The sequence below is a fragment of the Desmodus rotundus genome, chromosome 8 (assembly GCF_022682495.2).
Source record: "Desmodus rotundus isolate HL8 chromosome 8, HLdesRot8A.1, whole genome shotgun sequence".
Lineage (NCBI taxonomy): Eukaryota > Metazoa > Chordata > Mammalia > Chiroptera > Phyllostomidae > Desmodus > Desmodus rotundus.
Genome location: NC_071394.1, coordinates 13,636,642 through 13,649,597, shown reverse-complemented (window position 1 = coordinate 13,649,597; position 12,956 = coordinate 13,636,642). Strand labels below are relative to the sequence as shown.

The 12,956-nt window shown below is 43.5% G+C and overlaps 1 protein-coding gene across 2 annotated transcripts in view; it reads left to right on the top strand.

Annotated features, from left to right (window-relative positions):
• The first annotated feature begins 89 nt into the window (after window positions 1-89).
• The window catches only part of DEPTOR (DEP domain containing MTOR interacting protein), a 114,749-nt gene continuing 101,882 nt past the window's right edge, over window positions 90-12,956 (top strand). The window contains exon 1 of one of the 2 annotated variants that reach the window (XM_053929826.2): window positions 90-363. In XM_053929826.2, coding sequence (XP_053785801.1) covers window positions 236-363 — 128 coding nt within the window. In that variant the 5' untranslated portion in view covers window positions 90-235. The remainder of the gene's footprint in view (window positions 364-12,956) is intronic. The other variant, XM_053929828.1, reaches the window with a different exon arrangement.

Here is a 12,956-nt window from a genome sequence, read left to right as displayed (position 1 = left end):
CGGCCCCGCCCCCCGACCACGCGGGCTTCAGCCACGCCCCCAAGCGGGAGTTCCTGGAGCCAACTTGCCCAGCTAGCCGGTTTACCCGCAGGGATTCCCTATCTAGCCAATCACGTCTGAGCAACGGGATTGCCCCTAACAAATATGGCGAAAGAGTCCTCTGTAAGGGCAGACTGATTTAACACCCAAACCCGCTGCGGCCGGCGAAGGCAGTGGTAGCGGCGCGGCTGGGAGCATGGAGGGCGGCAGTGCTGGCAGCGCCGGCAGCGGTGGCAGCGACAGCAGCCCCAGCGGGAGTGGCGGGGCGCAGCAAAGGGAGCTGGAGCGCATGGCTGAGGTCCTGGTCACCGGGGAGCAGCTACGGTAAGGCGTGGGGTAGTGCCGGTGGGCTCGCGGTGACACTGCCAGCCCGTGTCCGCAGCTGTTCTGCGCGCACGCGCGCCGTGGCTCGTGGCTTGCGACCCGCGCGGGGCTCCCGAACCGCTGCGGGCGAGTGGACCGTCTGCCTGGCGCCCCTGCCTGGCTGCAGCAGCCCGGCGCCTTGGGGCACTGGAGCGGGGCTCCAGAGGCGGACGCGGGAGAGCGGGTGGTGTGCCGTGCACCCGCAGACGTGTTGCCGCCCGCCGCGCGCTCTCTCTTCCCTGGCACCCTGGCGCTTGCTGCCAGGCCTACGGGTTGACAGCCGGCTCCTAATCCACCCGCAGAGCCAGAGGGGTCGGTGTGGGGGCCCCAGCCGGCCCCAGCCGGCTCCAGTGCCCTCCTATTTACTCTTGGATAAAAGGATCCAGCCCAACGATCGCCCTCATTTAAGGTTTTCCTTTTTGCTGTCAAGTCTTGCTTCACTTCCCTGAGCCTCAGCATTTCATCTGTAAAATGGGGCTGATCACCGCGGCTCTCTTAAAAGGCGGTTGTGAATGCTAAACTGGGAGAACGTTTTTGAAACACTGTAGCTATCACTAAAGAGGCACATCCTCATCAGTCGTAATTTGGGCCCGCAAGGGGGCGTGGAGGCACCTTGCCCCGCTGCGCTGTTGCTGTGTCAACTCCCCCAGTGCGCAAATTTTAGGCAAGAGTCCCTCGGCCCCCGCTGCTGCCAGAATTAAGATTTGACAGGTCTCATCCAGGTCGGGCAGTGACCTTCCTTAGAACTAACACCGCTTTCTATTTACATCGCATTCCTGGTCCTTCTTGGATTCCTGTTTGAGAATTGTACTTATGGTCTGGCCGGTTCCGCGGCTTCCCTTCTTCTGGTCGTAAATCAGTTTGCCAGGGAAAAACCCGACCTCTGCAGTGTGTGAGCCACAACTTGCCTGCTGTCCTCTCGCTCCGCGGTAACAGCACGCACACCGGTTCCTTCCAGTTCTTGGTCTGAATCTCCAGGCTCATCATGGTTTCTAGATGCCGTGTTTCAGACTTGAAGGAGAGAGAATCTTGCAGAGATCCCTAAGGTTTGGTGATCACCCTGCTTGCAGTACTTAGATTGAGGAAGTAAATATTGGAAGTCAGAATTGAGTTTAACTTTACAAGAATTGCCCATTTCTATTTCCTGATGATTTTTAAATATATAGGCAGATTTAAGTGAATAAAAGCTTGTTTTCCTTCATCAAAAATGTTTCCAACTGAAAATATTAACAACAGTAAGGACTTTGTAATTCAATCTGAAACACTTCTAAATAATTTGTTTGCTACTCATCACTACATTGTCCTTTCAAAGTCCTCAATTGGATACATTTTCTTTCCTTTAATAAATTTCATGGTGCCCCTTCTTTGTCTAACAAGCACTTACTTTCACCTTCAGGATGCAGATTAAATGCTTTTTCCTGGTGGCTCCCAGAGCTCCTGTTAGTTCCTTGTTCCCTAACAGTTCTCTGGCACTACAGTAGGTTTGAAGGCCATGCTTAGCATGTTGGTAAGAAGACAGAGAGCTCTCTCTCTTGCTTGAGTTAAGACAGACCTGGCTTTGAATTTCTGCTTTGCCACTTTGTAAACAGGAGTCAGCACTTCTTAAATTTTTATCTTTATTGTATGTTTTTTCTATTACCATTTAGTCCCCTTATACCCCTCCCCCCCAGCATTTTGTTCTGCTGAGGACGTTAAGCCAGAGTGAGTGCTGGTTTTGCCACTTACCAGTGTGGGACCTTGGACAAGTTTCTTAACTAAGATGATGGGTAATAATGGAACCTGCCTCATCGTGTCAGGATGGGGATCAGATGAGTTAGTGCTTAGAACAGTGCCTGGTATATATACAGTAAGCATCACGTCTGCATTAGCTGTTACAGCTCTGTGACCTTGGACACGTTAATTTACTTCTCTGAAACTCTTTCCTCCTCTACAGTGGTAATGAAGATAAGTGCTGCTTGGGCTGGTTGTGAGAGTTTGCCCCTGGGCTTCATGTATTAATGGGCATTCGAGCAATGGTTGCTGGAATTAATTAGTATTGTTGGTCTCCTTGTGTCACATGTGACTTCCGGCCGAGCGAGATCTGGCGGGAAGGGCCGGGTGGTGGTGAAGAACACAGGGTATAGACCCAGGCCTCCTGGGTTCTTATTCCGCGTCCACCCTTTCTTCATTCTGTGACCTTGGGACAATTTACCTAACTTCTCTGTGCCTCAGTTTCCACTTCTCTCTTCTTGCAGGAATTTTGTGAGGAGTACCTGCGACGCTATATGTGAAACGTTTAGTAAATGTTAGCTATTTAATTTTATTTTGGAAAATTATAGTCATTGCTTTTTAAAAAAATCTCAGCATTGTGCCTGGCACATAAATAATTATTTGCTCAATAAATGTTTGAATAAATATAGAGTGTGTAATTAAATATACTTCTGTAAGTACAGATACCACAATATCCAGAACTTAGGGATTTGGGTGGCCTGACGCCCTGGCTCCTTGATTTCTGCAGGGACCCCTCATTCAGGAGTGGGCATGCCGCCATCCTTGCTGTCACTGTCCCAACTTGTTTTTACATCCCTGGCTGCTCTCTTACAGTCTGATTGTGGAGACTTTGTGATGCGCAGGCCTCCTGCTTCTCATTGCTTCGCACAGACACACAATTCCTCCCTGTCCTGTCTTGCTTATCCATTACGTTCTGGGTCACCAAAGATGAGGTAAATGAAGGTGATGAGGAAAGAGGAAACTAAGGATTGGGATTTGAAATTTAAAAAATTGCCATCCAAGCTCAGCTCTGTGAATTTTATTCATGTAATAATTTTTATGTATACATTCATTTATTTTAACTACCTTTTGGGGGAGGGCGGGGCAGTCAGTTAGCCACTCTGGGTCTTACTGGCCTTATCTGCAGAATGGGAATAATAATCTCCTCCCACATAAGGTTTGTGGTGTTGGATCCAGTGGAATATAACATGGAAAGGAATGTTGTGAAATAAATCAATAAACCCAGATAAGTTGTTATGATTATTATAAGCTCCAGATGTGAAATCGAGGGCTGTTCACAATCCTGACCCTTGGGATAGGGCAGCTGGTTGCGTAAGGACCTGAAATTGAGTAACAGACTTAAAAACATTTCCTCTTCCTTTTCCAGCCTGACCCTTGGGATCCTTTTCCTAATCTCTTCATGCTTCCCCTTGTCATAAAATATTGTACTTAATTGCCCAGCATATCTCCATGGTTTTACATCTAAAAAGTGCATTTGGATACCACTTCACACGTCCTGGATGGCTATAATAAAAAAAGACATAATAACAAATGTTGGCTTTGGGGAAGGATTTGGGGAAATTGGAACCCTTATACACTGCTGGTGGAAAGGTAAAATAATGCAGCCACTTTGGAAAAGAGCCTGGCATTTCCTCAAAGATTAAACAGGGACCATATGACCCAGCAGTTTTACTCCTAGGTATATATATTCCAGAAAAATGAAAACATATGTCTGCATAAAAATTCATAAGCACACGTTCATAGCAGCATTATTCATAATACCCCAAAACAGAAACAGTGCAAATATCCATCAACCGATGATTGGATAAGCAAAGTGTGGTATATCTATACAATATGAAAAAGGGATAAAGTCCTAGTATATGCTACAGCATGGAGGACCCTTGAAAATGTTATGCTAAATGAAAGAAGTCAGACCTAAAAGGACACATACTGTATTAGCATTTATATGGAATGTTCAGAATAGTTCAGAATCTGTACAGATAAAAAGTTGCCAGTGGCAGCAAGAAGGGGAATGGAGAGTGATTGCTAACAGGTGATAGAACTTCTTTTTGGAGCGATGAAAATGTTGTAAACTTGCTTGGGTGGGGATTTCCGTAACTCTGTGGGCATACTTAAAACCATCGAATTATCACATTAAATGGAGAAAGTGTGTGGTATGTGAATTACCTCAATAAAACTATTACAAAAATTGCACTTGGATGCCACATTAGAGTGGTGAAAGACAAAATATTTAACTTTTTTAAGTAACCATTTTGCTTTCTTTTTTGAGGAGCCAAAGAACGCAATGCTGTTTATCACTCTCAGTAATGCATTATCACCACACCAGAAGGGACTGATATTTTAATATATATATATTTACACTATTGCTCTTAATACAAAGCAAAGAAAGGTGCCATAAGTAGTCAAGAAAACCTCAGAACATTCTTAATCTGAAGATAATTAAGCACATAGAAATCATTCATATTAGTGGGGTTTCATACTAAGATTTTTCAGATCATTAGTTATCTTTATACGTTTTATGTATAAATCTTTTCTCTTGAAATTGGCCCATGCAACCATGAGATTCTAATTATGACGTCTGAAATCCACTTCATGTTTCTTCTATAGGCTAATGTCAGAGATATTTGACAGGAAGTTCTTTGTAGTAGAGCAGTTAAATAAGAAGCCCAACAATATCACTTCTGTTTGTGGTAATGGGAAGCATAATAACTGTAACACTTATATGGCATTTATTACCTGCCAAAGACTCTTCTAAGTGTGTGTGTGTGTGTGTGTGTGTGTGTGTCTATCTGTCTACCTACTATCTTTCTATCTTTAATCTTTATAGCAAATCTTCGTAGAAGATGTGCTTATTATCCTCATGTTGCAGATGTGAAAACCGAGGAATTTAAACTAACTAGCCATAGGTCATTCAGCCAGAAAGTGATAGAGCTGAGAGAGTCTCTGCTTATAAGGAGGATGCTAGGCTGCAATCTAATGGTGTCTTCAACTAGTAATTTAGAGGGTTAAAGAAGTAATAACAAGACAAATATAAAACAGAATTATGTTTATAAGATTGTCACATGCTAGCGTGACAACTTTTGCAAATAAACAAGTAGACAAATGATTCTTTCCATCCTCTGTTGGGAAAAATCTAACTTATTCCTAGAAGTGTTAATGTTTTGACAAGATAGAATGGTAACTTTTTTCTACTAACTACTAAACCAGGTCTTCTGTGCAATGTGGTTTTGAAAACTTAATTTGAACGCCACTCATTTTGAATTCGTGATGATTTTAATGGGAAGATAAATTGCAGTTACTATTTTGCCAGCTGTGAGGCTGGAAATGGGGTGGGGAGGAGTATTAAGAATGTAATGAGGAATGCTTAATTAAGAGAAAACGGTGCAGGCATTTCAGTTATGCTAATCTACCTAGACTAAATATGCTAATTACCATAATCTCATCCAATCACGAGCTGGTTCCCTAAAAGCAATTTACTAGGCAATGAATTTTAGCAAAGATGTAGGAAATTGCAGTTCCTTCAAATTGTTCAATTTTCGTTATAACAGACTGCCTTTCCAGACACTTACGTTACAGCCTCTCTATTGCCTTTTCCATAAAAATGCATTCAGTAAATGTTGAGTTGCTTTCCTGAGTTTGCTTTTTGCAAGTGTTAACGCAGTATGCAGATAAAAGGTAAAAGCCAGCTCATTAAAGACCAAGCTACAATAAAATAAATGTAATATGCGGAATTTAGAGCATACAGAATAGAAAAAAGACAACTAGTTCATTTTACTGCACGTTGAACTTAAGGAACTTTAGGTTGGCATCGGGATTGTCTTAGAGGGTAGCGCTCCCGGTGACCTTTCATATGCAAACTTAGCTCTACTAGACACTACCTGTCTCGGAATAGCAGGAACTAGCCAAAAAGTTACTCCCCAGAAGCTACTGCTGAAAGCCAAGGATCCAAATGGAAGGAATACACTTTCATTCTTCTAAACAGCAGAGAGGATGTATGCTGGAGTCAGGAAATTAGTGCCTGTTCAGATTGGGGGGTGGGGGTAGGGTTAGCAAACGGAGAGTCACTGTATTTGGAGTCAGTGCAGAGAAGCCTGGTGTAGAGTGTTGGATTGTCTTTGAATCAGAAGCTTTTCCAACATGCACGCCCTCCTTCTGTGAACTTCTTTTCTGCCTCACAAGTGGGAGTCGAGGGCAGCGAGCACAATTCTGGCACAGAGCAGGCTCTCAGTAGACTCTTGTTACTTGGAGAGAGACCATGTGAAAGTGCTTTGTCACTTGCCAAAAACATCACGCAAATGGAAGACACTAAGTGTCCAATAAATGATGAGGAATTATTTTATACCCTTCTGCACTTATTCTTATAGTAAACCTTATGTTGAAATGATTGGAGTGTGAATCGTTTATGAACAATATAGTATTTGTGAGTCCTTTTCGAAAAGGCCAATGCTGATATTGAAGTTACGGCTTTCATCAGCTCTGGACTCAATAAACCTGAAAGTAAATTAAAAACACCTCCAACGGAGAGAATGGGAGGTGAACGAAGGTGGTTCTCCTCTTCGATGGTTTGTACTATTCATTGGGACCAGGAACTCCCTTCCCTGTACTGGATGCTGGCTCTTGCATGGTGGGTTTCTATGAGTTTAGTGGTTAGGAAAAGACAAAGGAGAAAATGATCAGCCCTCCTCCTCCATAGTAAATCATCACACCTTCCTTTATCCCTTTCGTTATCTACCAGGGAGGGCAGGGGTCCTTGCCTGAGATCCCTGCTCCAGTATTCATCAGCCTTAACTAAACTTGGAAGCTTACATCAGCGACTGTTTTCATGGGTTACTAGCTACTTGCAGAACAACACTGGAGACAGGGTGGGGACGGAGGGCTTAGTGGGTCAGACAGCATGCTGGCGGCAGCTGTTCCCCATGGCAGTGCCAGCAGGGGCAGCAGGGGCAACAGGAGCTATTTTCATCGGGGCTGTCTGGGATGCTGCCGCCCCGGGAAGAGTTCAGAAAGAACACTGACTTACTCAGTTCTGCACAAAGAGTCACTTTTTTTTTCCTGTAGATTTGAGAGTATTTTTTAGGTTGGATAGGAGCGGTGAGATGAAGAGAGAGAAAACAGACTAGGAGTGTGGGACAAGTTACCCTTTCCTGCGTACGGTTTTCAGATGACAGCTTGTGCTAGAGTGTGGCAAGAGGGGACAGATGCCAGGGCCTCCAGCTCGGGGAAGCCCATGGCAGCTGCAGAGGAGGAGGTCGTTAGCAGCTGGTGTCAGCCTTAGGGATAGGCTCAAAGCTTTCTACTCTTAAGCCTCAGCTGCTACTTGTGGTTCTGTTATTGTTGTTAGTGTTTCTTTGTTTATTTGTTTAACTCCTGCTGACACTGTCCTTCCACAATACTGATACCTACAGATTTTGATTCCAATGTTTGCCCAGAGATTCCAAGCCACGGCCCAGCAGCCGCTGAGGTCTTGGCCTTACGGAGACCCTCCAGCTCTGTGGGGTTGTCCTTTGTCTTCGTGTGGCAACACCAGTACAGCTGCAGAGAGCTGAACCTTGTGTTTGGAGCAGACCAGGCAGGACTCAGAAGGACCAGTTTGAGCCCAGAATGCTCAGTAGCTACTCTGGTCTTGACTTGAGGTGTGAGAAACAAGTGTTCTGATGAACATTCTGTCTTTAACAGAGAACGTCTCACTTCATGCTGCCCCGGTTTCGTTAAGCTTAGTTGCTGCACTTTTATTATCTGTGACATTTGGCCGTTTTCTAACAAGTTGGGAAATTCTGGAGGAATACACTATGAGAGGCGTCTTGACAGAAGCAAGGAGCACTCAGAGGAGGGTAGTACAGAGATATGTAATTGTGTGCTGGTCTAAGAACAATGAATATATGAGAGTACAAGTTTACAAAGCAAACATTTAAGAAGGGATTGCTTTTTCCATGTTGAAGAAGGATGCAGCACCTATTTCTCTTGTGGATCCTGGGTGAGTTTGCTATTTAAAGTGTAATTCTCTGTAGAATATTTGCATGCTATCTTCAGGCACATATATTTAATCCAGGGTGGCATGAATTTCTTGGACTGTAGAAGTACTGTTTTGCTTCCCAATTCCTTTCCTTTTTCCCAGGAGGAAAAGAGAATGGGGTCAACTTAGGTCCTGTTTTCATTGAATGTTTTTTTTAAAGTTCTTCTTACCTTTGCTCTTTAACTTTTCCATGAACAAAAGTAACTCTCACAAAATACATTCCCTGAGAAAAAAGCGAGGGTTTATTCCCTGGGGTTATATACGACAGCTTTACCTTGAGGTAAAATTGCCCATTGCATCATTTTAGTTAAGCTATAAGAAAGTTGATAAAATAAAACTTTACTAAAGCTCCTACTCAATATACTATTTTCTTCTTCTTTTTTAAATATGAGTTGATTTGAGCCAAACTGATGATATAAGCCGGGGAGCAAGATCTCAAATGTTCCCCCATTGTCTTCTTGAGAACTGGCAAAAAAAACAGTGTGATCTGAGGTTTAAGGCAGTGATCTAATGCATAACCATGACTCCCTTTCCTTCGCATTTGTTAGGTGTTATTTACTAGTGACCGGCGTGTAGAGTCTGACAGCCACGCATGCCCGTAGATAAAACCCAAGTCATCATGATAGAGGATTAATAGACCTCGGGTACCCTGGTAAAGTGCACTTACCCTGAGGCCACACTGACCAGGGCCACAGGTTATCGCAAAGCATGTAAAGTCGTCCATACGTATGCAAAAAGGGTGAACTGGTGCTTTTTCCTCCAACATTTTACTATGAAAATTGCCAATGTACAGAAAAGTTTAAAGAATTCTGCAGTGCACACAGATTCCATAATTAACACAGCTTGGTATATTATATATAGTAACTAGCCTTATAGCCCTTCTTCTATTCATCCGTCAGGTCATGTATTTTTTAGGCATTTGGAATAAGTTGCAGACAATATATACTTCTGAAACCTTCAACACGCAATTCACTAGCTTGGTCACTATTTGTTTATGGTTCTTTAAGAGATAAAACTTCCGTACGATGAAATGCAACATTTGGTGAGTGTGGACGAAGACAGACATCTATGAAACTGAAACCTCCATCAGATATCTTTGAGTGCTGTGGCTTCCAGAAATAAAAAGCCAACTTAAATACTCTAGTGACTCCCATTACTGCAAATCCAGGACATGTGGTGCCTTGAAGTGTAACTCATTCTCCGTAGTTCTGTTGGGTGTGTCCTGTAGCTCCTTCAGGGATCAGCTCTTTCTCTTCTGTTGGCTTCATTCTGAAGCCTGTGGTGGCATAAGAACTTCAGGCCTCGCACGGCTCCTAATAATGTTCACGGGAAGAGAGGAAACATTTCCACCTAGGGTTTCAAACACAATTCCTAAAGTCCGTGCTGATTCGATCACTTAGGTCACATGCCTGCTTATGAACCAATGGCATTGTGGCTAGGGGAGTGGATGAACCAAGCCAAGGAGGAATCTCCCCACTGAACACACACAGTCTCTATTTCTGTGGCTATCTCTCTGTCTCTTAAGGGTCATTCTACAGTTCATGCATTCCATTTATCCTATTCCCGGAAATTGTTTGCTTGCTCATATATATATGAATGTGTGTGTGTGTATTTTTTTTGAGAAAGGGAAACAAGCCTAGCACAGTTGTTTTGAGAAAACGAATAGTACAGCATAACATGTTATAAAATACACCAAGACAAAACAAAAATCTTTTATTGCTCTGCAAGTACGAAATTATGATGCAGGAAGTCAAAACAGTAAGAAGAATTATTTTTCCAGACAACTACGCATCAGCTCGTTTTACAAGAATTTCTTTAAACAAAACTTACCGTAGGTGGGTGCTACCATTTTTCACTTGCTTAGCCTATATTTATTGTCTATTTTATGTCAAGCATTACAGTATTTGTTTTGAGAGACACAAAGTGAAATAAGAGAAACCCCTTACCCTTGAGGAGCTCAAAACTACATCCTCTCTAGTGTGGGTACAGAGTGGAATCCATGGGTACATTATGTTAAAGCCAGGCATTGTGTTTATCAGTAAGGAAAACAGCTCAAAGCTGGAGAGAAATGATCATGTGTTTTACCAGTTGTCTTAAAGTCACTATCACGTTTATTTTGAAATGTTATGTATTTGTAAAGAGAACACAAAAATCACATTTTTGCCCATCTAGGAAAGAGAAATGGCTCCTCCAGGTAGTATAACCCAATGATAACAGGTACATGTATACTTATATTTCTTCTGGAACAATACTGTCTCCTTAGAATTATGATAGTCGACTTTTAGAATTGCCACATATCAAACCCTTGGCTCCATTTCCTTTTCAGAACCCAGCACAACTGTTGCAAAGCTGAAGGAAAGGTTGAATTTGATGTTGTAAAGCCAAAAGTTAGCTCAGCAGTGGCATGAAGGCGCTGCCATCCCGCATGTCCTGGCAGGAGCCTGCTCGGGGCCTCATCATTGGTTCTAGAAACGATCCCTGCACCCCTCCTCCGAGCCAGGCCCTGGGTTAGGTGCTGGGGGCAGGAGGAGGACCTCTGTTTCCAAGACTGCCTTCGGCAATGACTTGTACCTCTAGGAGTCTCAATGCCTAAACTTTTGAACGACTGAGTATCAGGGACTTGACGTACACCTTCCTGGTTCAAAATTTCCAAACTGGGAAGATAAACCATCTGCAAAATAATGAAAAGAGTGCAAATCCTAAAATAGCATTTCTGGGCTTCCTAAAGGCAGGAGTCCTTTGTTCCTTTGTATTTGTCCTGTCAGTGAAACATCCAAACCTGTAAGAATTTTTATGAGTTTACTGGAGCCAAACCTACACAAATTGCCAGGAAGCAAAATCTCAACAGAAAATGCAGCAGAGAATGGCAGCTTTGCACTTTATCTTATACGTTACCATCGAAGGAGGAGGCATAAGGGGGCTGCATGAATTCCGTTGGTCATAGAGTAGGGAGGCAGGAGAAAGCAAAGCAAGGGGAATCTCTGTGATTGGATAAAAAGTAAAGCAAATAGATACATACATAGGTGGGTATAGGATAGTTAACAATTAACGTGATAATAATAACAATGAGAGGATTTGTGGTCTCTGCTCAGGTTGGGGGGCTGTGCATTGAGGGGTCAAAAGGAAATTATTTTGAGGTGAAGAGTGACCTTTGTTACAGAAAAGTACCCGCCTAGGACGTGACTACCTGCCATGACCTACTTTCAGTTAGAAAGTTTTAATTTCAGACCATCCTACGTGGTTATTTAGGTTTCTACATTTGTAAGGCTCCCATGTAGGCCCCCCCCGAGCTTGCCAGGTTTAATAGGTGGCCCCTTTGTTGTCCAGTCTTCATGCAAAATTAATCTCATAAAGGGATGGACACCTCAAAGGAGTGGGAGCCACAAAGGTGCAAATATCATATATTACATGAATCTCATGTCATGTATATCCTTGTATAATACATTTATTTTAAAATTTACAAAAATACAATACAGTTCAATAAATCCATATGTTCATGATTCAGTAAATATAAAAATTGAGTCACGTGGAATCTAAGGAACAAACCAACATAACAAGCAAAATAGAGACAGACTCTTAGGGAGCAGGCTGAAGCTCTGGGAGAGGGGTGGTGGGATCAAGCGACAAAGAGAATTCGTGGACACGAGCGACAGTGTGGTGATTACAATGACGCGTGGGGGAGTGCAGGTGGAAGAGTGTAAAGGGGATAAATGATGATGGAAAAATACAATAGGAAACTTTTTTTTAAAAGACAGTGAAAAAAACTTGTTGAAAATCTAAGGCTGCGGCATTAGCGAAGGTGCTGTCAGGCACTATAGCCAAGAAGCCCACTTAGAAAAGGAGGCCATGCTTCTGGCATAGGGAAGACAGTGGCCTCAGCGACCCCTGCGGGGTAAGAGGGCTCAGTGACAGTAGAGGGACATGGGCTATGCACCCAGAAGAGCTGTGAGTCTGGGAGGCGGGTGGGGAAACTGGCCAGAAGCGGGCTGTCCAGATCTGGGTCACTACTCTTCTCTGAGAAGTGGTACAGTACAAAGATCTTCTCAGAACTTGTAGAGACATTGGGGACAGAAAAGTTAGTTACACAGGAGGGTGATCAAGGTGTATGTTTTTATATGTGGGTTGTAAAGATGGATAGTTGGACAATTCGGTAATGAACTAAAGGTAATAGTGAAATGTCAGGTCCTACGTGTATATTATTTCACTGAGTCCTGCTAATGGAAGGAACTAAGGTATGAGCAATTTGACTGAAGTTACGTAAGTAGTAAGTGTGGGAGCTTGGCTTTGAATCCAGTTCTCTCCGAGTCCCTGCTGGGTGCCCACAACTGTGGAAGTAACTCTGTCAGACATTAAGAAGTAGGGCTCCCCCCACTTACCTTCACGTTGCAGTCTAAGTGGGGTAGAGGGGGGAAGAGGCAGATGCACTTAAGTAATGTGTAGAGGGCAATCTGTAGACTGGTTCAAACTGCAAGTTCAGTTGAGTATTGGGGAGATGAACACCTTGACCTCCACAAAAGACAAGCTGGGCTCAATGATGAGAAACCATGGAAAGTTTTGGAGCAAGGTATGATGTGATTAAGGCAAACTTTTAGGAGAAATAACTTAAAATTGGGAGGGGGCGCTTATACAGAGAAAGAAAGCACCCACAGAAAGATACGACTTGGGAGAGGTTAGGAGACACTCCCGTACAACCTGGGCTCCGCTGCTTTCAGTGTCATTTTCCCTGCCAACCTCCCCACCACGATGACCACCTGTGCAGTATCCCTGTGCA